This window comes from Perissodus microlepis, chromosome 20, assembly GCF_051167445.1.
Source record: "Perissodus microlepis isolate ML-2025 ecotype Zambia chromosome 20, ASM5116744v1, whole genome shotgun sequence".
Classification (NCBI taxonomy): Eukaryota; Metazoa; Chordata; class Actinopteri; order Cichliformes; family Cichlidae; genus Perissodus; species Perissodus microlepis.
The window spans coordinates 18,253,043-18,278,004 of NC_140480.1; the positions used below are offsets into that span (position 1 = coordinate 18,253,043).

General features: G+C 42.2%; 1 protein-coding gene across 1 annotated transcript; it reads left to right on the forward strand.

Annotated features, from left to right (window-relative positions):
- The first annotated feature begins 276 nt into the window (after nt 1-276).
- On the forward strand, nt 277-24,346 carry asxl1 (ASXL transcriptional regulator 1). Its single transcript, XM_084916876.1, has 12 exons — nt 277-636; nt 5,175-5,257; nt 5,717-5,719; nt 5,923-6,040; nt 6,337-6,538; nt 7,972-8,132; nt 14,329-14,413; nt 14,819-14,985; nt 15,335-15,431; nt 18,057-18,162; nt 18,369-19,338; nt 19,492-24,346. The coding sequence occupies exons 1-12, from the start codon at nt 580-582 to the stop codon at nt 22,126-22,128; spliced, it is 4,686 nt and encodes a 1,561-aa protein (XP_084773002.1). The 5' UTR covers nt 277-579; the 3' UTR covers nt 22,129-24,346.
- The last annotated feature ends 616 nt before the right edge of the window (nt 24,347-24,962 follow it).

Here is a 24,962-nt window from a genome sequence, read left to right on the forward strand (position 1 = left end):
TTGTCTTGATTCCGATGTGTATTCATTTGGCCGGAGTTATCTGTTATTTGCAGACACATTTTAACTGAAATAAATAACTGAAACCATATTGAATTAATGATGAAAGGTTATCAATTCACCCTGAATTAAAGATTATTCTGTTCATATGAGCTCCATTACTACGTGCGAGCTTAACTCTGAAAATATCAGATAGTTTGCATGCAAAATGTGGTTAATTGCAGGATATGAAAGCGGAGGGCAGGGCTTGTTTTGTTGCATTCCTGCGGACGGTTTGACCTTTGACCTGGTTGTTGCATTCCAGAGAGGCTTGTCCTGCAGCAGCACAGTCATCCCTTTGGTCCACACGGCTTCTACGCTAGAAAGACGATGTATGTTGAGCTAATTAAGACCGAGTAGCGATTCTGAGAGACTCGCAGACACCGCAGCGTTGAGCCGAGCTAAAAGGAAGCTCTTGACTGGCATCTGCACATTTATCCCATAGCGTAGTTAGCATTTTTGCTAAACAACTAAACCGCCATCATATTTTGAGGTTGCTTTGTAGACACACAGCGACTAGCCGCAAACACCAGCGCAGAGGAAATGAAGGACAAACAAAAGAGAAAGAAGGAGCGGACCTGGGCTGAGGCTGCTCGCATGGTAATCTCATTTTTTAATGTATTCAGCTACATGCAAAATATGTGTGGTTTAATGTGAATTGATGGGTCTAGATGTGTGGGTTTCGTTATTCTGCTCACGACTACAGCCTGGTTTCTGCTGTAGTACCAGCTAGCTATTGGCACTGTGGCGTTACCCTAACAACCTAAATACAGCCAGAAGGGTTGTGTTTAATATATATGGAAGAACGTAGCTACATTTTCCATCTTTTCCCGTTTCTTTCTGCTATTGACACAAAAAGCTACGTGACGCAGTATGCTAACGCTGGCTAGCATGCTATCGTGCACGTCTCCTGTTTTGAGCTCTTTGTTTGCTAGGGAGCTAGTTTGCTAGCTTTACGCTTATTACCATTCCAGCAACTTGAGTAAAAAACTAAAATAAAATAAAATAAAGAAGAAGAAGAAAAGCTAGGCAAGCTCTAATGCAGGTTTACTACCCGATGTACCTCCATATCACTGAATCTGTTAAACCCAAATGTGCACGTTAATGTAGTGCACATTTGGTTCAATGCCGTGAATGTTGTTGACGATAATGCACGCTAACGTTAGCTAAGCTAACAGCTAAGGTTAATCACTAACTCAGCTTTAATGGGAATCCGCGTTAGTGCTGAATGTTGTCTTGTGTAAAGACAAGCCGTCCGGTACAGCAGGCTAAACGCTACAACGAGCAGCAACAACATCGGACAGAAACCAAATATTAGTCCCATTATATAGCTACAAATTACACGTTAGGCACTAGCAGGATCTGGGTTGGGTTGGTTATGGTACATGTAATAAGTGCACATGAAACAATGGGAATACACAGCTGTGAAACTGGTCGCATGGCAGATAAGGCAGATTCATGATTGTAGATTTGGGGTGAAGCTCAGACCGGCTAAGGTAAATGGCTTCGCTAGCTGTGTTTTGGCAAACTAGGCCTTCTTCTTTACTCCTCAAAGCCGGAACATAACATGTGGTGGGCAAAACATTAGAAACAGCGCCCTCAATACTCATGTCCATTTCACCAGTACTGGAAACTGAAATGTCAGGAACAGATCAGTGTTCAGATCGGTGTGTTGATAGTGCCTGTCTAAAGGAGTCTTTTTCAGAAGTTTAGATTGTGGGACTCAGTGGACAGGTTTGATTTACTAGCTGGATTAAAGTAGTCAGAAGTGTATGCAAAAACCTCACACTGTTGACTACATGTTTAAACATATTTTCTCAGGTAAAAGTATGAGAAATGTTCACACTCTTCATCAGGAAATAATCCTTTTCAGATATGAAAACTGTGAAAATGGGCAGTTTGGTCTTCCTCTAGGATATTTGCCTCTGTGCAGCAGCAAGCAAGTTGTTTAGCCCATTATGCTAAACCTGAAGCCTTTGTTACTTAGTGTTTATAGCGTTTGGCATTTTAGTGGATCTTTGTAGATATGCTGTCATACTGTACACTTTTACGGACATCTGAGTTGATGTTGGATCATTCAAAACCATTGCAGTGTTTTCTTGGCCATCATGCATTAGTTATACTGCAGTTTGTGGAGAAACAATGCTGCAGTACTCTGATTTGTTCTTGGTTCACATAACTGCTGCTGAGGTGTTTCTAAACAACAAATCACAAGGCACTCAGCAATGTGCTTTTTGTTTTGATGGTCTCTTATCTTTTTCATCTGTCCTTCAGGGTTCCTTGTCCAGACTAGTTGAGGAAACTTGAAGCTGTGCGGTGTGGCAGTGATTGACATGTGCAGGCACATTTTATGGATAGCTGGATTTCATTGGCTTCGTTTTTTTTTTTTTGGGGGGGGGTGCACATGTTTTCATTGCTTGTCTCGCCTGTGTCTGATGAAGATTTTCACATCACAACCTGTGTTGTGCCACACAATGTTTGTGGCATGTCGGCGACGGAGAATGAGGAGGGCGAAAGCAGATCGTTGAATGAAACAGATGAACCAGAATTGGTTTGTAAAAATGCTGCAACTTCAGTGGTGTGGAACTGGTTTGGCTTTCGTCCGTCAGATACACAACAAAGCACTATTTTTGGTAGAGCATGCTAGCGGGCCTTCATTATTACCATGTTTTTTGGAAAATACGGCACACTTAAAATCAATCCTTTCATTTTTCTGAAAATCAACAGGGCCCTTATAATCCCGTGCGCCTTATGTATGAATTCTGGTTGTTTTTACTGACCTTGAAACGATTTTATGTCGTACACGGCGCTCGAAAATCTGTCAAATGTTTTAGTACGACTTTGCTAAGCTATGAACCCGCACCGCTTGATGGATTGTCGGAGCATTGCGGCTATCGTAGGCAGGAGCCTCGCAAAGTGTTACGTACTGTGCTTCAACATAATATTACCGTATTGTGTGTGTATAACTTCTTTTTAAGTTTTGTGGATATTATGCATGGTTATGCTGAGGATATGTCGGCCAGTTTCCACTGGAAATGCCTTTTGGTTAAACTGTCAGCAAGGATTTTGCATTTGCGCTGTTAAATTTTTATATAACTTTAATGCACATAAAAAAACAGCTGCTTGTTCAAGTGAAAATACATTGATGGGTTTTTTTTGCGCTAATAAAGTTGTGGAGTTGCAAAGTAATTTGTCTAGTGTCAATTATATATTTTCAAATGTATATCGTGATAAATATTTTTGGTTATAGCGCCCTGCTCTATTTCTAACTGTGGATTTCCAGTATCTGATATTTAGGACTTGCAAACTTGTGGCGAGTTTATAAGCCAAGTCAAGTTCTGGACGGTAAGAAGACTGAGATTAGAGACCAGTCGTGGTAGTGCCCCACACCCAGTGTATTCACCTCCCCAAAGCAGTCAGCAGGAGAGGCAGTGTAGAATCATCGCAACGATTCTCTCAATCACTGTTAGCTTTGTAGCTTTGAAAAATAAAGATCCACCATTAAATACTTAAAGAACACTGAAGCCTGGCCTGAACATTGGTGAGGATCTGCCAGACAATCACAGATATTCTGCACACTCAGAATATTAGAATGGGATTTGCAGAAAATCTGCAATTTAAGATGAGAAATACTCTAAACAGATACTAATTGTTTCATTTCAATTCATCAGATTTACAAAGGGGAAAAATAAAGCTCTGAACTGACCATTGTGTTATTCTCTAAGAGTTTGATGGGCAACATCTTTTTGTTAATCGAAATTATACAACTTTTCAGGAAACTTTAGTTTTCCAAGCAATATATTTTTTAGAGTGTCGTTTCATTTCTACTTACTGGAAGCTGGAAACATGTTTTTGGTGCATGTAATAGACAGAAGCAAAAAGTTATGGGTGTATATAAAACAAACTAAAACAAAGATCAATTGTCAGTATTTTGATTAATTACTCAACACATTAGTCTTGTGATTTCATTTTTGTTTTTTCCCTTTCTAAAAACCCAAAGACAGCCCAGCTGTCTAGTTGTGTCAGTGCATTTAAATTTAAAACCTTTATAAGAATTAATATGTTACTGTTTTCTGTGATAAGTCTCTGATGCATGTTTTTCATATAGAAAATGTTCACTACGTGCGTCATCTTGGTCAAATTTCTGAATTGATCACATTTTCAGAGTCAAATGAGGATTCGTCTAAGTTTCTGGAGGGCACAGGTGCTGTGTGTGGAGGAAGTCTAGACTTTTAGGTGATCGTTTGGAGCTCATCATTTATTCCCTTTTTCAAGAATTTATTTTCTCATAAGCCTCACGGTCAGCTGTGATTTAACTGGTCTACTTAAATCTTTAGTTTTGAATAATTCTGAAAGAATAACTACAAATTGACCAACATCCTAGCAACATGAAGGCTACATGACAGAATTGCACGCTCAATACAGGAAATCTCTCATTCTCTAGTACAACATAACCACTTTCGTGTGCTATCCTCCTTTAATGCTAAAACATCTAAGCGTGGCCATTTTGTCAGTGTCCACGCTGCTCCGCCTCAGTCTGCAGCTTCATCTCCACAGCTTTGCTGCTTAGACCTAAAACTATTTGACTCTGGGTTTCCTTCTTTATTTGCTTGGATTAGTTCTCCACACCCTGGACTCTTTCTCCTCAGTTCAGCTACGTTTAACGCATTACGTCAAAGCTAATTACCTCACTTCTTAGGCTGTTGCTCTTGACTTTACACAAGTTTAATTTGAGTGAACAGCTTTAGATTCCTCGGTAGTCTTTGTACATTTGCACCCTGATCATTGAAAAGCTCAGAAATGAGCGTACTTGCTATAAAACTTTACATCCTTACATACGTGTGTGTCTGTGTGATAAAGATATTTATATCTAATGTAAATTGCACCCAAAATGTCTTTTTGTGTTACTTTACCTGTTTTGTTTTGCAGCATGACGGACTAAATCTGAATTTAATTTTGTGCTGTTATACAACATAAAATGAATCTATAATTTTATTTATATAATGCCAAATCACAGCAACAGTCACCTCAAAACCTTTTATATTGTAAGGCGAAGACCATATAATAATGCTAACCTTGTATTGAGGTATTTTCTTAGTGGAGTGTTTGACAGTTTGTTTTCTTAAAATCTTTTACAGGTTTTAGAAAACTTTTCAGATGCACCCATGACTCCTAAACAAATTCTGCATGTCATCCAGACCAAGGGCCTGAAGGAGATGAGGTCAGAAACACGCACACTCATGCACACACACAAAAATTTGCAAGCTGATAATAATAATAGCAGGCTGCAAATGTATGCACACACTCACCTGAGAATAACAGATGAGGATCTATGATAAAGTACAGTGACAACTATTTGTCCATTATTTATCCTGATTGAAAAAGCCATATTTATAAGTAGTAGTGTAATCTTAGATGAAGTACTGATTGATAGATGACAAACTATATGTGGTGCTGAAGTTGTAGTAGTAGTTTTTTCTGAAACATTGTGGTTTACAAATTCACAGAATTTTAACCTTTTAGTTGAATGATGCATTTATATATTTTTAATGCTCTTATTCTGTTTTTAGCAGGAAATGAACTGATCACGTATTAGCTGAAATGTCACTGTGTTTATAAATTAAGTTTTTTTTTTCCCCCTCTTTACATGGACGGTTTGGCCTGCTGCTGATCTAAACAGAAGGTATGTTGGTCAATACATATTATTATATATGTTACATATTGATATGCACATTTTTACAATTGGGTGTTCATGAAACGGCATGGTCATGGTGGCACACCAAGTTTTCGATTGTTTGCCATGAAGTACGAAGCTGCTGTAACTGGAAGTGTGTGGGTGTGTTCGTGCGTGTGTGTGTGTGTGTGTGTGTGTGTACATGTGTACAGTGGTACAGCTCCTTTGGCCTGCCTGGTCACCATGCTGCATTCCCAAGTGAGAGGGGATCGAGTCAAGAACAGTATCTTCTTCAAGCTACCTGGACGAATGAGTCTTTTTACTCTCAAGGTACTGAATCAACAATTCCCAAAATAATATTCTCCCAAATTCTGATGCAACTCTCAGCTTGTGTTCGTTATATTCACAGTGGTGAATCTTTGCTACAAAAGTACTTGCTCACTGACTTATTACTAAATATTTGTACCAGTAGCTCCTGAAGTGCTCCACTTTTCTCTTAAACACCTGATGTTTTGATTGTTTAAAATTCTTCTTTGCACTGTTGGATTTGACAGTGTACATTATGCCTGCGGAGAATACTGTTATTAAGAAGGGCATCGCCTACTCTGCACTCTTTTGCTCTGTAGAAAAACGCTCCCCAGTGGACAAAGGCAACCTCGGAGTCAGAGACACCATCAGAGCCGGCTGGGGGTACGACACCCCCAGCTTCCAGCAGCAGCACCCCGGCAGCAGGCTCAGCCGTGGCCCCAGTTGGTCCCACTGAGGCCACTGAACAGGAGAGCTGCGACTCCACTGAGACTACTGCTGCTGCCAGTGTGGACAATGATGGTAACATCATTAAGCCGTGTGCTGGTCACCTCTTAGTGTGCATACCACATCCCTTTGTCTGCTATGGAGTCATTCTGTTAGTCTAGTTGTTTGCAGCTCCACCTCAGCAGTGGTGCTTTGCTAGTCAGAGAGCTAAAACAAAAGGTAAACAGTAAATGATGGCAGGATAGTGTCCTGTATACTGAACTGCATATCAGTAAGACGTACCAATTTAGCACATTTATATTCTCGGATGTGTTCGTTACATTGAATTAATTAGGATGTCCGAGTCTGATGTGGCCTTACAGATAAAAAGTGTCTGTCACTCCAGACCATGTAAATCATGAAGATGACTTGATTCCTTGGCCCCTGTTATGCAGCAGCCAGCAGTAAACACAAGCCCCCCGCCCTCTCCCTCAATACCGATGGCCTTAGAGCAGCAGTTTCAAACATGAGGCCCCGGGGGCCAGAATGGGCCCGGCAAAGACTAATCTGGATGGCTTTGGAAAATATGAAGGAGGGCAGTTTTAATTGTATTTTCATAGGTTTTACAGCCTTTCCTCTTGATAGAGACCTTCCCCAAAGCCATACGCCATACTACATACATACTATACTAAAATAGTTAAGTAATAGATAAACAATAAAATTATGTAAAAGTTCCTGTTTTTCACTGTTTACTGTAGAAAATTCCTTTATTTGGGAGAAAATTTTTTGTTTTCCATCAATCAATAAAAACTTTGTTTTATAAATATGGGGGAGTCTGGGCAGTGGGCTACCAGAACTTAAATAATTTTACACATTTATCATGTAAAAACACTGACATGCACTGTTATATATTAAGATCTGTCAGGGATTAAATGTGTAGTTACAGTTCTTTTCTTTTCTTTTTTTTCTTTTTTCTGTCTTATCTCCTGGTCAGTATTACTCTGTGATGCAGTGCCTGTCCTCTGTTTGTTTTCCTGGGGCATTCAAACTATTTGAAACAGACATTTCTGTTACTCAGTCTCATTGTTTCTGATATTTTGTAATCAAAGCTGAGAAATGTAAATGAAATGAGACTCCCCTTTGAGGCTCAGTGCAATAACACTTCCCAGAGAACCGCATGTGGGTCGACTTGATTCATTTATAAATGTGCACAAGAGTCAAAACCACAAGATCTGTTGACAGAACTGTACAAAGAGGCTTTTATGTACTTTATTTATTTTAAAGTAACCATTTTACTAGACTGAAAACAATAATGGTGTCATTAATAGAGATTAAGGTCAAATTTGTCAATATTGGGTAGAAGCCACAAATAAGCTTGAGTTTGGGTAGAAGCCATTTCATCGTCTTAGTTAAGATGTAAAAAATTTAAGTTCTTTGCTACTTGCGGCTGCACGCCCACCTTGTAAATGTTAAGTGTATCTGCTGTTTGCAAACATGTGGAATAGTGATTATTTTTCTTTGGCTTGAAGCTTCGGTTGATGAGAGTTCATCCAGCGCTTCCTGCTCCGTGGAGCTACAGGCTCCCAGCAGCCAGCCTCAGACTCGCCTCAGCAGGTCAGCAGGACAGCAGGGTCGCACTGACACACAGCAGACCCAGCACGCGCAGACCAGACTGAGCCGCTCAAGACAGGTAGGGCCCTGCATGACACTATTTGTGGCTCCATGTCTAAAAAGAAATGTGATGTGTTTAGTAGTCACACATTTTAAGCAGTCTGCAATGTCATGCTGTACGGTACTTATACTGTGCTGCTGCCTAATTATGTGTAACATAGATATGCAACACTTCATTCAGTCATTTCAGAATCATTTTTTATATAGCAGAATTAAAAGTAATGTATATAATTTAGCTAAGAAGGTAGACCAGTTGATCTACTAAACAAAAGCCTGGTGGTGTGATTCCAGTCTGCATACCAAATCCAAAGCCTTGAGCAAGGTACTAACCCCAAGGTACTATCAAGAGAGTTGAATGAAGAGTGTAAATGTTGGCTAGAAAAAGTTGGTGTGAAGCATGTTGTGTGAAGAGTGCTCAGCTAGAATAGAAAAGCACTATATAGGAAATGCTCCTTTTACCGTTTGGCTTATTTTGCAAAAAATTAAAAACATTTAAAACTGTTGAGTAGGGCTGCCACAAACGATTATTTTGATAGTTGACTAGTCACCGATTATTTTTGTGATTAGTCAACTACCGTATTTCCCGGACTACAAAGCGCACCTGAATATTAGCCGCACAAGCTAAAATCAGGGGAAAATCCTGTTTTGTACATACATTAGCCGCACCTGACTAAAAGCCGCAGGTGTTTCAATGTTGACTTATCATATGTAAGAGAATATGCACAAAGGGAATTGTCAGGAAAGAGATGGCTGTTTGGAGACACACCCCTTTTATTAATATTTTGAAAAACAAGTTATGGGTACATATTTGCATAACTTTTTAGGTATATGTACAAGTAGCGGTAATTACAAGTACGAAACATGTACTGTGCTTCATAAATGAGTAACAAATGTAGTACATAACAATAACCTACAGCACACCAGAAAAATAGATTCGGACTACCTTTTAGGCTCAGGTGCAGCGACACGGCTTTAACAAGAAGAAAAGTCAGTCATTCACCACCATCCTTCTCTTCTTCCTGCGCACTAAAACCACCAAAGTCCTCTTCTCCAGTGTCGGATACGAACAGGCTCAGGATGGCTTCGTCATCCACTCTCCGCTTCTCTCCTTCGTTGTCACTTTCAAAACCAAAGAAATCCTTGTTGTCAGTGTCAGAGTCGAACACCCTCAGAAGGGCCGTGGCGGTGTCCTCCTTTCCATCATGCAGCAGTCCAGCCCTTCGAAATTCGTTGGTGATCATGGATGTTTTCACACTTTTCCACGCTGTCAGATTCCACCGGTGGAGTTGAGCATAACTTGCTTTTCGCAAGTTTATCGCCGCTCATCATCCACGCCTCCTGCTGAACGCGTAGCGCTACTTTGAAGTTTGTTTTTCGCGCTACTTGTACGGCACTATGTTGCCTGGCGGATGGACATGTGACCAACATACCACTCTTGAACCCCGATACTGTGTGTCTGGTCATATCTTACGATATGACAAAAATCATGGACAATCCATAGAAAAGCCGCACCTGACTAAAAGCCGCAGGGTTCAAAGCTTGTGCAAAAAGTAGCGGCTTATAGCCCGACAATTACGGTAATCAGATCATGCATCCATTGGGCGTTAAACACACAGCTTATTGCACCAGCATGCGTCTGCTCTTATATGACTATCATTACCTTAAACACTTCAAGCTGTAAGCTATGTGCTAACTAAAAATAAAGACAAGATGATAGTTTATTAAAGTTTTAATGAAATTTGCAGATTGTCTCGGTGGAGTTTAATAAACTCGGCCGTCTGTTCTTTCTATGTAAAATATAATAATAATAATAATAATAATAATAATAATAATAAACTTTATTTATAAAGCACAGTTAAAAACCAAGGGTATGCCAAGGTGCTTAACAAGTAAGATAGAGAATAGGAGGAGGATAATAGAAATAGGACCAAAGCAAGTACTAAGTATGCAAGCAGATAACTGTCACTGATACATAGGAAAGCAACAGGTACAGAGCAAACAAGAATTTAAATGAGCATAAAAGTGCATGATATAAAATCATTAAAGAAATATTAACTAGAGGGAAAGGCAAGATTGAATAAGTGGGTTTTTAATCGTGATTTGAACAGTGCAATGGAATCAGATGCGCGGAGGTCGAGAGGAAGGGTATTCCACAGTACCGGGGCAGCCAGAGCAAACGCACGGTCACCCCGGGACTTCAGCCGAGATCTGGGTTGGGTCAGAAGTAGTTGAGTGGCAGATCTGAGTGTTCTAGCAGGAGTATGTGGTTTGAGAAGTTCACTAAGATAACTTGGCGCTAATTTATTAATAGTTTTGAAAGTAAGGAGTAATATTTTAAATTGAATACGGTACTTTATGGGGAGCCAATGCAAGCTAGCTAGGACAGGAGTAATATGGCAAAATTTCCTGGTACCAGTCAAAAGGCAGGCTGCTGCATTTTGGACTGTTTGCAGTCTAAGAAGAAGAGAAGAGGGAAGACCGTAGTACAAAGAGTTACAATAATCCAACCTGGAGGTCACAAAAGCGTGAATAAGCCTCTCCAGGTCCTCATGCGGAACATAATGCCTAGCCTTAGAGATAAGGCGCAGTTGGTGGAAGCTAGATCTCACTACAGCAGACACTTGCTTATCGAGTTTGAGCGAGCTATCCAGCAGTACACCCAAGTTACTGACATAGTCACATAGTCACAAGAAAAGCTAGCAAAGGAACCCAGGGCAGCACAAAGTTGGGCACGAGGGATTTTACTGTTGAACACCACAATCTCAGTCTTCTTATCATTTAAAACGAGGGAATTACTCAGGAACCATTCTTTGACCTCCTGCATGCATTCTTGAAAGTAGTGCAGGGACACAGCTAGGTCGTCAGCAAGTTCAAAATAGATCTGTATGTCATCGGCTTAACAGTGGAAGGCGATATTGTATTTTTCAAAGATTGCGCCTAGAGGGAGCAAATACAATGAGAAGAGAATAGGGCCTAAAACTGATCCTTGAGGCACACCACAACAGACCGGAGCGGAGGAAGAGGAGAAGGTGCCTAAGTGAACTGATAAGGATCTATCAGCGAGGTATGATTTAAACCACTCGAGGACAGTGCCTCTAATACCCACAGTGTGCTCAAGTCTTAGTAATAAAATGTTATGGTCCACCATATCAAAGGCCGAAGAGAGGTCCAGTAAAACTAGGACCATAGAGCGTCCAGTATCAGTGATTACAAGAATATCATTAAGAACTCTAACCAACGCTGTTTCAGTGCTATGCAATGGCTTAAAGGCAGATTGAAATTTCTCAGCAATATTGTTCGTGTCCAAGTACGCCTGGAGCTGGGAGAGAACTAGTCTCTCCAGGATCTTGGACAAGAACGAAAGCTTAGAGATCGGTCTGTAGTTTGAAAGGTCATAACAGTCAGAGTTTTTTTTTTTTTAAGAATCGGGTGGACTACAGCATGCTTAAAGGCCAAAGGAACACAGCCTGAGAGCAAGGAAAAGTTCGTAAGAAATAGGATACTAGGTCCGATTACATCAAAACAGTCCTTAGCTAAACGAAATGGAAGAATGTCAAGCACAGTATTTGTGTTATTCATTTGAGCAACTAGCCGCTTAAGAGTCAAAAGTGACACAGGCTCAAACTGGTGGAAAGTTGAAATGCACTCAGGAATGGGGAGAGGATATAAAGCAGAGGGAAGGGAGGACTTAAGAGATGAGACCTTTTCTAAAAAGTGAATTTGAAATCGCTCACAAAGAGCCTGAGAATAAATTAAAGGCATGTCCGGGGAAGGGTTAACCACAGAGTTAAAATTTTTAAATAAGGTACGGGGGTTATGGTCATTGGCCAGGATGATTTTGGACAAGAAGAACGCTTTGGCCGTTTTAGCAGCACTTTGGAATTTTAAGCGGCTAGTCCGTAGCATGTCATGGGAAACCTGAAGTTTATCTTTTTTCCACCTTCTCTCAGCGCACCGACACACGCGATGTAAGGCGCGCGTAGTGTCATTAAGCCAACACTGAGAGTAGGTTCTAGGGCGCTTCATCTTAATGGGGGCAACAGTATCAAGGATTGAAGAAAATAGCGATAGCAAGGAATATAACAGGACTCTGGAGTAAACTCGCGACCATCTCACACTTCTGTTTAATCAGTTCTTATATATCATGTTTAACCTGAGTAGCGAAAGACTGCGGGGGGTTTGAAAATGATGTGCCAGGAGTTCGCTGTTCTCGCCAGCTCTAGTGAGCCTTGAACCTTCTAGCTATCGAGCTGGTGGGTAACAGACGTCTCTGAAAACATCGGAGCACTTTTACAAATATGTGATGTCTTGATAAACCGAGCAGATATTTCTGTCTTCGAATTTTGACATGCTTCGCCGCATCCCTGTAACGTAATTGGCCTACAAATGCGGCCTCTGAAGGATGCTGCCGCTGAATTTGGACACAGCTATGAAACCAGACACTACTGCTTCTTCTTATTTGGGGTTTAACGGCAGCTGGTATCCCTGGACATGCAGTGCTGCCATCTTCTGTTTCAGTCCGTTATTACACTCTTAAATCCTACTACTTATTCCTGCGTCTTTTGGGATCTTACAAAGCTTCAAACGACGCGTCGATTATGAAATTAGTCGTTGACGATTTTAATATTCGACGTAATCGTGACTAGTCGACTAATTGTGGCAGCCCTGCTGTTGAGCATAGTTCTTACTGTGTTAATTGAGGTTAGTTTTATTTTAATTTTAGTTTTATTTCTATAGTTCACAACACCAGTTTTCTCAGCAGTCTGAGAACGAAATGCTCTTTTGGGGTGATGCGGTACTATGAGGGCTATGATCAAACTTGACCATTTAGTTTTTTGAGATGACAGATTATATTTATATCATCAGAGTTTGTATTTAATTCTGCGTTTAGCAGGGAGCCGATAGAACTGATGTAATGTGCCAGAGCTATAGTCCGCCTCACTGCTGCGACTGAATCTCTTGAAGGCTTTTCACTCAGCTTTTAGAACAGTCCTACATCAACGATTAGCTATAAAATGAAACATTTCAAGAATTCTCCATTTAGACAAGGAAACATACCAGTCAAAAGTTTGGACACACGTTCTCATTTAATGGTTTTTCTTTACTTCTCCTTGCTACATTGAAAACACATACTGGAGACATCAAATACATGAAGCAAGATATATGGAGTTATGTAGCAAAGGTTCCTCAAAGTAGCCGCCCTTTGCTTTGTTGACAGCGCTGCAAACCCTCTGCCTTCTCTCCGTGAGCTTCATGATGTAGTCACCTGAAATGGTTTCACTTCACAGGTGTGCCTTGTCAGGGTTCATTGTTTGAATTTCTAAGACCTTGAATCCGCAGTTGAAAAAACCATCAAGCGTTATGATGAAACTGGCTCACATCAGGACTGTCCCATGAAAGGAAGACCCAGAGTCACCTCTGCTGCTGAGGATTAAAATTCATCCGAGTCACCAGCCTCAGAAATCACAAGTTAACAACAGCTCAGATTAGAGCCCAGATAAATGCCAAACAGAGCTCCAGTAGCAGACTGGAACGTCTTTTTTTGTTTACTACATAATTCCATATGTGTTCATTCATAATCTTGATGCCTTCAGTGAGAATATGCAGTGCGATATGTGAAATTTTTCCAACCGACAATCGTCAGTCCATTAACCGAGGATAGGCAACATATTCATGCAGGTGACTTTTTGATGGACAGAGCAATTAATTTTTTATCTGTTGTTTGGTCGAGTGTGTAAGACAGATAAATACTGGAACGGCATGTAAACATGGTTCCCTCCCCATCATTGTGTGGGGTGTTTTTTTTTTTTGTTTTTTTTATTTAAATAAAATGTTTTTTTTCTTACCATAGGCTACTGCCTTTCTTTCTTTCTGTTATGAGTTTGAGTATTATTATTTATTTTTTCCGTTAACTGCTTCTCTTGGCTTCCACCAACATTATTAGCCAACTTACTCATGGAGAAATAAATAAACCGCTCTTGTAAAAACGATCGGTGAAAGGCTCAGCCTATTGTCAATGGTCGATAAATTAGTCTAATCGCCCAACCTTAGTAAATAGTCATGAACATAAAGAAAAAACATTAGATGAGAAAGTGGGCTTTAATAAGCCAAACTAAATCAAATGTGACTTACTAAGTAGTCAGGTACAAGCGAACAGTTACATTATTCCCTTAGTAACAGCACTTCTGCATATGTCTGCCGTTTGTTTTCTACAGTCAGGAAGGCAGAGGAAGAAAGCTGTTATGATGCCTCGCGTCGTCCTCACCCCTCTTAAGGTGAATGGAGAGCATGTCCCCTCAGGTAAGAGCCTCTCTTGAATTCTCTCACACAGAATCAAGAAAAACACCTATTGCAAAAGTTGGAATACAGACTGTTGGCCATCCTGATCCAAGAGATATCAGTGTTATTGAAATTCATACTCATTGCCAACAGAATCATGTAAAACATACTGAAAAAAATTCAAGGTTTGATTCACCAGCCATCATATGCTGGATTGTACCAGTGTACCGGTCATAAATTTATGCATGAAGAGTCATATTTTTAAACTTGTTGATTTGTTGTTACGCACCAGGGCTGGTACCTGGAAGCTTGTGCTCTGAACAGTGTTTATGAGCAGTGCATGACTTTGTTGCTTTGCAGCTGAACTACAGCATCTGTCTACATCATCTTGAGTTAAAAGTTTTCTGGGGGGTTTGTCATGAATAGGTCCCATGAAGCGGAGTCGGGGAGGGGTGGATGTAGACTTTGAAACGCCAGGCTCCATCCTGGTCAACACCAACATCAGAGCTCTCATCAATACGCGGACATTCTTAGCTTTCCCGGTACACTCACAACAGCAGCTGCTGCAGCTGCTGCCTGAGGTGGACCGACAAGTAAGCGGTCTTTCTATTCTTTATTCCAGTTTATGTTTACTGTAATATTATATGTGCCAATATCTAGCACAGGGCAAATGAGAAACGAATTAAACTGATATTTTTAACACTTACTGCAGGGAGGAAGAAAAAAAGAGAATTTTGAGCTTGTAGATTTTAGATGTACAGCAGTAATTTCAGTAGTGCGCAGCGGTGTGCCTGCTCTGCTACAGACTTTTTGTATTCTTGGAATAATGAAATTTTAAATTCCTTATACCGTTATTTTATATGTGTACTTAGGGCACCAAACACTCAACTGTGTACTCATCACTTGACTTGTTGTCTCACGTCATTTTGTCTCTGGTTGTAGATTGGACCTGATGGCATGGCCAGACTGAGCAGTTCAGCTCTTAACAATGAATTTTTTACCCACGCCTCCCAGAGCTGGAAAGAGAGGCTGGGTGATGGTAAGTTTCTGGTCATTCATAGACAGATTGCCATGCTTTACTGACTTCATCACTGTTCTTCAATAGGGTTTGACATAACCAATGGCCCAATGCCTCAGAGCCAGTAAAACAAGATTGTTAGGCAAGTTGTTTGGCCATCTGCTGTTTGCTCCAGTGGCCGTGTTTCCACCTATTGCAATTCCACAACTTCCTGTCTAAAAGGAATCCTCACTCACACGTAGTTTCTTCTTCAATTTAGTATGAAAGAAATAGAGACTTCTTAGTGACTGTGAAAAGAGGATAAAAGATCTTCAATGAATTTATTTCAATATAGTTTTCAGACTGTAAAAATGTATTTAGGAAATCATGCAAAACGTTTTTAACCCAAGCAGCATCTATTTATCTGAATGAAAAAGGTTGATCGCACTGAAGATGATTTTATCATAGTTGCAATTTATGGTGCAGCATCTCTTCTGACACAGCAAGCTCAAAAACGACAGCACCAAGATCATGAACCTAGGTGGAATGAAAGAAGCATTTTTCTTTTTCAATGGTGTTTAGTAGAGCAGGGCGATATGACCAAAAATATTTATCACGATATACATTTGAAAATTTGCGATGACGATATAACTGACGATATAACTGACACTAGACAAAATACTTTACAACTCCACAACTTTATTAGTGCAAAAAAACCCAAACAAACATCAATGTATTTTCACTTAAATAAGCAGGTGTTTTATGTGAATTAAAGTTATATAAAAATTTAACAGTGCAAATGCAAATTCCTTGCTGACAGTTTAACCAAAAGGCATTTCCAGTGGAAATTGGCCGACATATCCTCAGCATAACCATGCATAATATCCACAAAACTTAAAAAGAGGTTATACACACAATACGGTAATATTATGTTGAAGCACAGTACGTATCACTCCGCCAGGCTCCTGACTACGATAGCCGCAATGCTCCGACAATCCATCAAGCGGTGCGGGTTCGTAGCTTAGCAAAGTCGTACTAAAACATTTGACAGATTTTCGAGCGCCGTGTACCACATAAAATTGTTTCGAGGTCAGTAAACACAACCCGAGTTCCTACATAAGGCACACGGGATTATAAGGGGCACGATTTTCAGAAAAATGAAAGGATTGATTTTAAGTGTGCCGTATTTTCCAAAAAACATGGTAATAACGACAGCCCGCTAGCATGCTCTACCAAAAATAGTGCTTTGTTGTGTATCTGACGGACGAAAGCTAAACCAGTTCCACACCACTGAAGTTGCAGCATTTTTACAAACCAATTCTGGTTCATCCGTTTCATTCAACGATCTGCTTTCACCGCCATGCTTTTTCCGACGTGTGCGTATGAAAACAAAGGCACTGCGCATGTGCGTTTTACCCATATTCTATCGCGATATTTCATTTTTCTATCGTTGCCCAAAATTATACCGGCATTACTGTGAACAGTATGATATGGCCCAGCCCTAGTGTTTAGTACTGTAATTACAGTCATACTCGTACTCGTCAAAGCCAGCACAAGTCTATTATCAAACCGCCTGTGCACATGTTCACCCTTACAAATTCAGTCAATAAAGCTTTCAAATAAATTTAGAAGTTTGCTCTCCTACAAAGAAATGAAAAGTTCTTGATTTATATGGTAGCTGTAATCGAGAGAGAGACAATATGAATCAAAAATCCAGAAAGAGAACATTATATATAAGTTAGAAACTGATTTGCGTGTCACTGATTGAAAGAAGTATTTGACTACAATTTTACCTACAACCCCAGCCAGAATTCTGGTTCACACAGATTGGGGGTATGCTCAATTACAGATACTCCCGATGACAACTCATGATGTATATAAATTTCCTCCATTCTCCACCACCATGGCCAAGACCAAAAAGCTGTCAAAGGATGTCAGGGACAAGACTGTAAACCTGCACATGGCTGGAATGGACTATAAGATCATCAGAAGGCTTGGTGAGAAGGTGGCAACTGTTGATGAGATTATTTGGAAATGGAAAAAGTAGGAAATGGAAAAAGTATAAAATGGCCATCAGTTGCCCTGGGATGAGAACTGTACATGGATTGACTCTTCATATAATGCTTTTTTTTTCTCCTTACTGTACCTGAGCACTGAAATTGCTTTATACAACATACCTCATTCACCCGTTCATAAAATACTTTTTCTGTGCCTGAGCATTTTGGATCTAACATTCACACACTTTCTTATTTCACTGAAGACATGCAAATCAGTTGGTGTTTAGTTCATATTCTGTCTCTCTCCATTTAAATGAAACTACCATAAAAATTAGAGACTGTTCATTTCTTCAGACATGAGCAAACTTACAAATTCAGCGGGGGATCAGATCATTATTTCCCCCACCGTGTGAATATACAAAATTAGAGATAGAAAATTAACTACCTAGCAGTTTATACGGTATTTAAATGCCCGTGAAAATCTGCAAATCACTTTTCACTAATTGAGGTCATTTTATGTGCATAAAAATTCCCTCAAGCATGACTTTAGTGAATAGGTCTATTGAAGTCCATGGTTAAAAGAAAGTTGAGATTTTCTGAAGCATTCCTATGACTACTAACACCGTTTTGACTAAAAATGCTAAATCCTTGACGTGTTTGATCTGTTTAGGTGAGTTCACCCATGAGATGCAAGTGCGTTTCCGACAGGAAATGGAGAAAGAGAAGAAGGTAGAAGTGTGGAAGGAGAAGTTTTTTGAAGAGTATCATGGGCAAAAGTAAGAGCCAAATCATTTCATCTAAATTTAATGTATTGCTCACGTTTCAGTATTATTGCTAGACATGTAGTATCCTTTTAACTGAAAATGTTTATATTTCTGCCCATACTGTTACATGTAATTGAGACATCAGCCTACAATAGCTTACATGTCATGTTCAGTCTGGTATTCACTGTGTGCTAAATTGTGTTGCTGTGTACTTGTAGGTCTGGCCTAACACAAGAAGAGTCACTAAAGCTTACCATGAGTGAAGCCAGCGAAGTTGCAGCTAGTGTGCTAGACAGTGATGTGACTGTGGTGGCAACCGGTGCCCCCAAAAGACGCAGCGTAGGTCGGCGGAGGCGAGATGGTAGGATGAGGAGACGTACGCGAGCTGACCTGCGCCGGAGGGCTCGCAGAACGATCTGCAAGACCACTCCATCCCTGCAGTCTGCAGAAGCAGCTGAGGCCAATGCAGCTGTGGATATTTCAGCAGTTTCTGTTGGCTCTCCCATGTCCGAAAACACAGTGGTTCAGGGAGAGGTAGTGCTGCAGACCGACTGTGGGGTGGAGCTCCCAGATGAGAGTGGTTTTACAGAGCCAAAGCCTTCTCCCATTCCAGAGCCAGTCACATTGCCACCCCCCACACCTGTTCCAACTCCCAGCCCCAGCCCCAGCCCAGCTTCAACCAGCGCTAATGAAGAGCATGAAGTCGCTGCTCGCTTGCTCCCCGAAGAGAGTGCACCTGTGTTGGCTTCCACCACTTCTCCATCCTCGTCCTCGTCCTCCTCCTCTTCATCTGCCTCTTCACCTGTTTCTTCACCATCTTCACCTTCTGATAGACAGGGGACATTTGTTGGAGTCCTGGACTCTTCTTCATCCTCCTCAGCCTCCTCAAGTGCTGCAGTTGCTGCAGATCCCCTGGACGATACCGCTTCTGTGATCACCTCCATCACAGGAGGAACTGCCACCAGCAGCCGTGAGAGCAGCCCATCTGTTAGTCCAGCTGCCACCCCTCTGCCCAGCACCCAGCTGAAAGAACAGAAGAGAAGGCCAGATGAGACTGAAGCCTTTTCTAGCTTCCCCGAAAAGAGGCCACGGCTTGACGACCGTCAGTCCTTTCGTACCACAATTGACAGTGTGTGTTCAGAAAAGCCGCAGCCGACAACAGAAGAACCCAAGGTGCCACCTATCCGGGTAAGTGTTAGTGAAATAATCCAGAAAGGTCCAGGATTACTTTCTGTCACACACAGTTCTTGGTGCACAAAGACAAGTAGTCTATATAGATGAATGGATAGCTGCTTGTTATCAGATAAATTTTGACTTGCTGTCCCTGTGTTTGTTTCTCAGATTCAACTGTCCAGAATCAAACCTCCCTGGGTCAAAGGGCACCCCACCTACCAGATCTGTCCCCGGATCGTGCCGCCCGGCGAAGGCTCGCGCCGGTCGGGGACAGGGGGTGCGCGCACCTTGGCGGACATCAAAGCCCGTGCACAACAAGCCCGTGCCCAGCGCGAGGCCGCTGCTGCTGTTGCAGCCTCTGCCGACGGGACAAGCCCGGCCAGGGTCAGGCTGCGGCCTGGTGCTGGGCTACCGGATAGCAGCAATGGAAGACGATCGCGAGAGCATCCAGGACCTATCGAGCCCGGAGGAGGAGGAGGAGGAGGAGGTGGAGAAGAAGAAAGTGAAAATGGAAATGAAACAAGGGGAAGTAGTGGGATGGAAGAGCAGGGATCGTCTTCAGGCACTAATTCGTCTGGAACACAACTACAGCTTCTTAATGTAGAGCCTACATCTGAGCCTTCCCCTTCATTGTCCACTACCTCAACCTCCATGTCCTTGGAGCCCCCACAGACGCCAAGTCCTCAGCAAGCGGAACCAGTTGGGGGGGCAGATGGAGAGTTAATTGAAGCAACCACAGCTAGTATCCAGAGCTCCTCCAACGGACTCACAGATGGGGCTGCCTCACTTTCTTCAGAGCCTGATGTGTCTGAGTCACCAGCCATGCAGTCTGCCAGAGAAAGCCAGGTAGTTGAAACTGGTGGCAGTGCCCCTACAGAGAGCGCAACTGTTGGTTGTGAAAAACCTTCATTAGCACAAACCTCTATCCCAGATTCCCTTCCGAGGTTTGGGGCTCAGGGTGTGGATGTTATTCAGACGCTGGCCAGTTCTTGTCATGCCAAGGACCAGGAGCAAGGGAAGGAGGCTGGATTGGGTAGTGTTATCCAGCATGGTTCTCACCATGTTGACCCCCAGGAGGCATTCTCCCATACAGCCATTGAGAGACAGCGATCAGATGGATCTTCACCCCAACATGTGGATTCCTCTAGTGCTGAGAAAGATGAGGCTGGCACATATAGCGACTCAACAGAAACCGCTTCAGACTGTGAGAATGAAAGCCAGGAGGAAGAGCAGCAGCAGCCTGGCCACGAATGGTGTCCTCAATTGAACACTCAGAGAAATGGCCAGCTGGTGATTTGTAGCCCTCCTCAGAACCAACAACCGGTCATCCAGACCCACATGACTAGCCGCCACGGCCAGACGGTCATTCAGCCTTGCTTCCCCAGCAGCATGACTCAGCCACAACACAGACGTATCCATTCACAAGACTCTAATGCTCTGTCTGCACCCCTGCCACAAGGGCTAAGGGACACAACTGTTGTTAAAACTGAGTCTGGAGATGACTGTAGAGACTCCAGACTGAGCTCTGAAGAGGAGTGTCGTGGAGCTTTAAAGTCTCCTGCCACTCACTCAAATGCTGCATCTGCCTCCAAAAGACTGGCCAGTTCAGTCAGACTTGTGTCCAGTGTGGAGGCCAACAACCCTTTGGTCACTCAGTTACTTCAGGGCAGCCTGCCTCTGGAAAAAGTTCTACCTTTACACTCTGCCAACAGACTGGAGATTAGCAGATTACCAGGAACCCTGCCCAGGCCACCAGCAGCAAGAACCCCAGGGACTCGTAACAGGCCTGAGGTTTCAGCCAAATCTTCAAGCCCAGAGCTGACTACTCCAGTCCAGATCCATAAGTCCCCAACATCCCGCCCAGTTTCCTGTCTGATGGAAGCCCCAGCTGTACCGCAGTATCAGTCCTCCCAGGCCCCTGGAGCTGTTCCAGTCATCACCCCTCTGCCACCCTCCTCCAGCGGTTTATTGTCCTCCAGAAGTAAGCAAGACCTCATGTCTGGGTCTGCTGTGGAGTCTGCAGTTATCAAAGAGTCTCATGGTCAGCAGCCTTCCCAGGGAGCCACTCCAGACAGGCCTCAGTCAGCCCATCGGACCATGTGCAATGGACCCTCTCCTCCTCACGCAGACCCCTGCCCAACAGAGGTGATACCTTGTATTAAGATTAACTGGCGTCCCCCACAATCTCAGCTTCCTCACTGTCTGCAACAACCCCCGTCTCCTGCACCCACTGTAAAGAACGAAGTTGGTGCACGACCCTCTTGTCAAGCTATTGCTAAATCCTCACTCAGTGTACCCTTAAGTGTTACCAAAAAGGAACCTGGGAACTCTGTCGATGGCTATCTAAGCGGCGGGGCAATAGAAGGACTCATCAACATGGAGTTTACTTTGGCCAGGATGGCAAAGAAAGATCACAGCAAAGCTCCCTACTCCTCTGGCTCTCCCTCTTCCTCCTGTTCTCCCTCACCCTCCGCTCCCTCCCTTCCCTTCCATCTTTATGGGAAGCTCCCCAAGCAGGGTGGAGGAGTTGGAGGGGTAAGCTACACAGCCAATGTTTCAGTGATGGACAACAGCAGTTTCTCCCGGAGCATGGCAGACAGTGTGCTGCAGCTGCACCCCCGCTTGGGTCCCAGCCAGACTACCCTCAGCATTCAGGCCTTTACTGACAGTACGGCAGAGGAAGTGGCACTCAAGTGCTCGTGCCGCCTCAAAGCCATGATCATGTGCCAAGGCTGTGGTGCCTTCTGCCATGATGATTGCATCGGGCCCTCCAAACTCTGTGTGTCATGTCTGGTGGTCAGATAGTATGCTGAAGTTTCAGTGCACTGTAGAACTGCTGTTTGTATAGTGTGAGCAGCAGGGCCGCAGCTTTCAGAGTGTTGCCAGAAACCTAAGTATGGTAGAGAACACAGGAGAAGCCAGATGGTCAACATTTGCCTTGTAAAATATGACTGGTCTGTATTGTTGCAGATTTCCTGTTTTTGTTTGAGCTGTACTGATTATTATTGTTGTTATTGTTGTTGTTGTTGTTATTATTATTAATTATTATTATTATTATCATTATTATTATTATTATTGTGCATTGGGGCATGATTGATTGTAAATTGTGCCTTTTTTTTTCTCCTCAAAAACATTTACCTCATCTTATCTTGCGCCACCTGTTATCATTTGGTGGCCATCATTTTTTTTGGTCCCGTTTGTCAGTCAACGGGGAATTACTGTTGTCTCTGCGCAAAGAAGTATTTTTTTAACCATTAAAATGAGTAAATGACATTGTATCACCAGTTTGTTTTTTTTGACTCATTTTATGATTCCGTTGAGTTCTAGTTTGTAGTTACAGTTAATTACCAAGAACAAATAAAGTGAACGTTATGTGCTGTTAAAATTTGAATCCTTGATAACTTTCAGAGTTTTTACCAGCAATGGGGATTGTGTTAAAATACTGCTCCTGCCACGTGGCAGGAGCAGCACAGGACTGGCTGGAAGAACACAATGATTTCAGGGTATCCACGGGATGTGCCGGAACAAGCCAGAGACCGGATGCAACCAACTGCACCCTAAGGATCTGCTGCCAGCATGAAATGGGACCCTGTGCCCTGAAGTGTCAGAGCTGATTGGTGATATGAGACAGAATTTGTATTCATTTTTGTATTTTTTTTTTCGCGTTAAAATAAATTGTAGGCACAGAAACGGATAAATCAGTCAGACTGTACCAGTATAAACAGCTATACACACATTTCAGTAGCTAAAGGATAACCAAGGAGTCTGCTTCATACTCCAGAGTTGGTGATGGGTTTCTACACCGTTCTGTGCTGGGATCTGTATAATGTACTTTCTGCACTGTACATGGCCCCTAAGGTAGTGTTATTAGAAATGTTATGAGAGAACAGTGCATATGTTTTCTTTGCTATGCACATTATCCACACAATCCTGGACACTTGTTCAAGGCATCTTTCAAAGTCAAAGACCTGGAAGCATTATATCTAATGAAACAGACTATAGCATGTAGTTAAGGCTGCAGTAGGTGACCCTGAATCCTCCCGTAATTGTGCTGTGGCTGCTGGGGTTTCCCATCATGTACTGAGTGTTTTTTCTTCACTCACCATGTCTTTGTACACCACTCTGCATTGAATTATTAGTTATTATTAATCTCTGGCTCTCTTTCACTGTGTGTCTTTGTCCTGTCTTCCGTCCTGCACTCCCTACCAGTCACAGCAAATGGTTGCCCCTCCCTGAGCCTGGTTCTCTAAAAGATTTTTTTCCTGTTTAAAGGGGAGTTTTTTTTCATCGCACTGTTGACAAGTGCTTTCTTACAGGGGGCCATTTGATTGTTGTTTTCTCTAGTATTGTTATTGTAAGGTCTCTATCTTACAATATAAAGCACCGCAAGGCAACTGTTGTTGTGATTTGGTGCTATATAAATAAAATTTATATCAGATGGATCTGTATGTTTGATTTGGATTTTATTCCAGATAGTGTTCCTGATGCAATTTACCTGAGGATTGGGACCAATAGGAGGACACTAGCTTGTGATCGCATGGGGTCAGGTTTTTGTATCTAGAATAAAATTTAAAATCCTTCTTTCGTAGGATATGATGAAACCTGATATCTTAAAGACCTTTTAGTACTGTATTACCCCGACAGAGCACTTGCTTCCTCAAATTTCTAAAAGTAGAATGTGAGGCAGAACCTTCAGCTACCAGGCTCCCAGTTTGGTTTTGGCTGAAACCCTCGCTACTTTGAAAGTCACTTGGTTATGCTATATGCACAGGCACTGTGGTGGACTTTCCTTGTTGCGCTGAACATTTCTTCTCCTTTCACCTCTATTTAATCCTGATGGTTATATATGTCACTACCACACGTCATTAATGTTTGTCTCCTCTCTCCCCTTGTGTTTTGGTCTTGCATCTCTTTCCTTTTGTTTTTCTCTTAACCCACCAAAGTAGTGACAGGCTGCCCCTCTTTGAGTCTGGTTCTGCAGAAAGTCTGTTCATGTTCAAATAAAACAACAACAGAAAACACAGTTATTCCTTCCCATTGTTACAAAGTGCTGCTCATGGAAGTTTTTCCGATTGTTGGGGTATCTCTCTTATATTGTATATAGTATAAAGCACCCTGAGGTGACGGTTGTTGTGAAGTGATAATGTATGAATAAAAATAAACTGAACTGAATACAATATTGGAAGTATACTAGAATTAGTCAAGGAGCTTGGAAAGAAAAGTGTCTGGACTTTTAAGTTGCTTGAAGATGTTTCACCTCTCGTCCAAGAAGCTTCTTCAGTTCTAGGGTCAAATGGTGGAGAGTACCAGATTTAAGCCCTATGGGAGTGTCCCCAAGAGCCTCATGGACCCCCCTATTGATCCTCTACCTAATCAGACGAGAGATAGATGGCAAACTGTTGTAATCTGCCCCCGCTTCAAAGGTAGTTGTTCACAGTGGACATAGATGGCTTCTTTCACACCACCTGTTTTCTCTGTCCAAAATATGAACATTGGCATTCTTGAAAGAGTGGCCTTTGTCCTTTAGATGCAGATGGACTGCCAAGTCTTGTCCCATCAAGGTGGCTCTTCTATGTTGTGTCATGCATTTATGAAATGGATGTTTGGCCTCTCCAATGTAGAGGTCTGAGCGTTCTTCG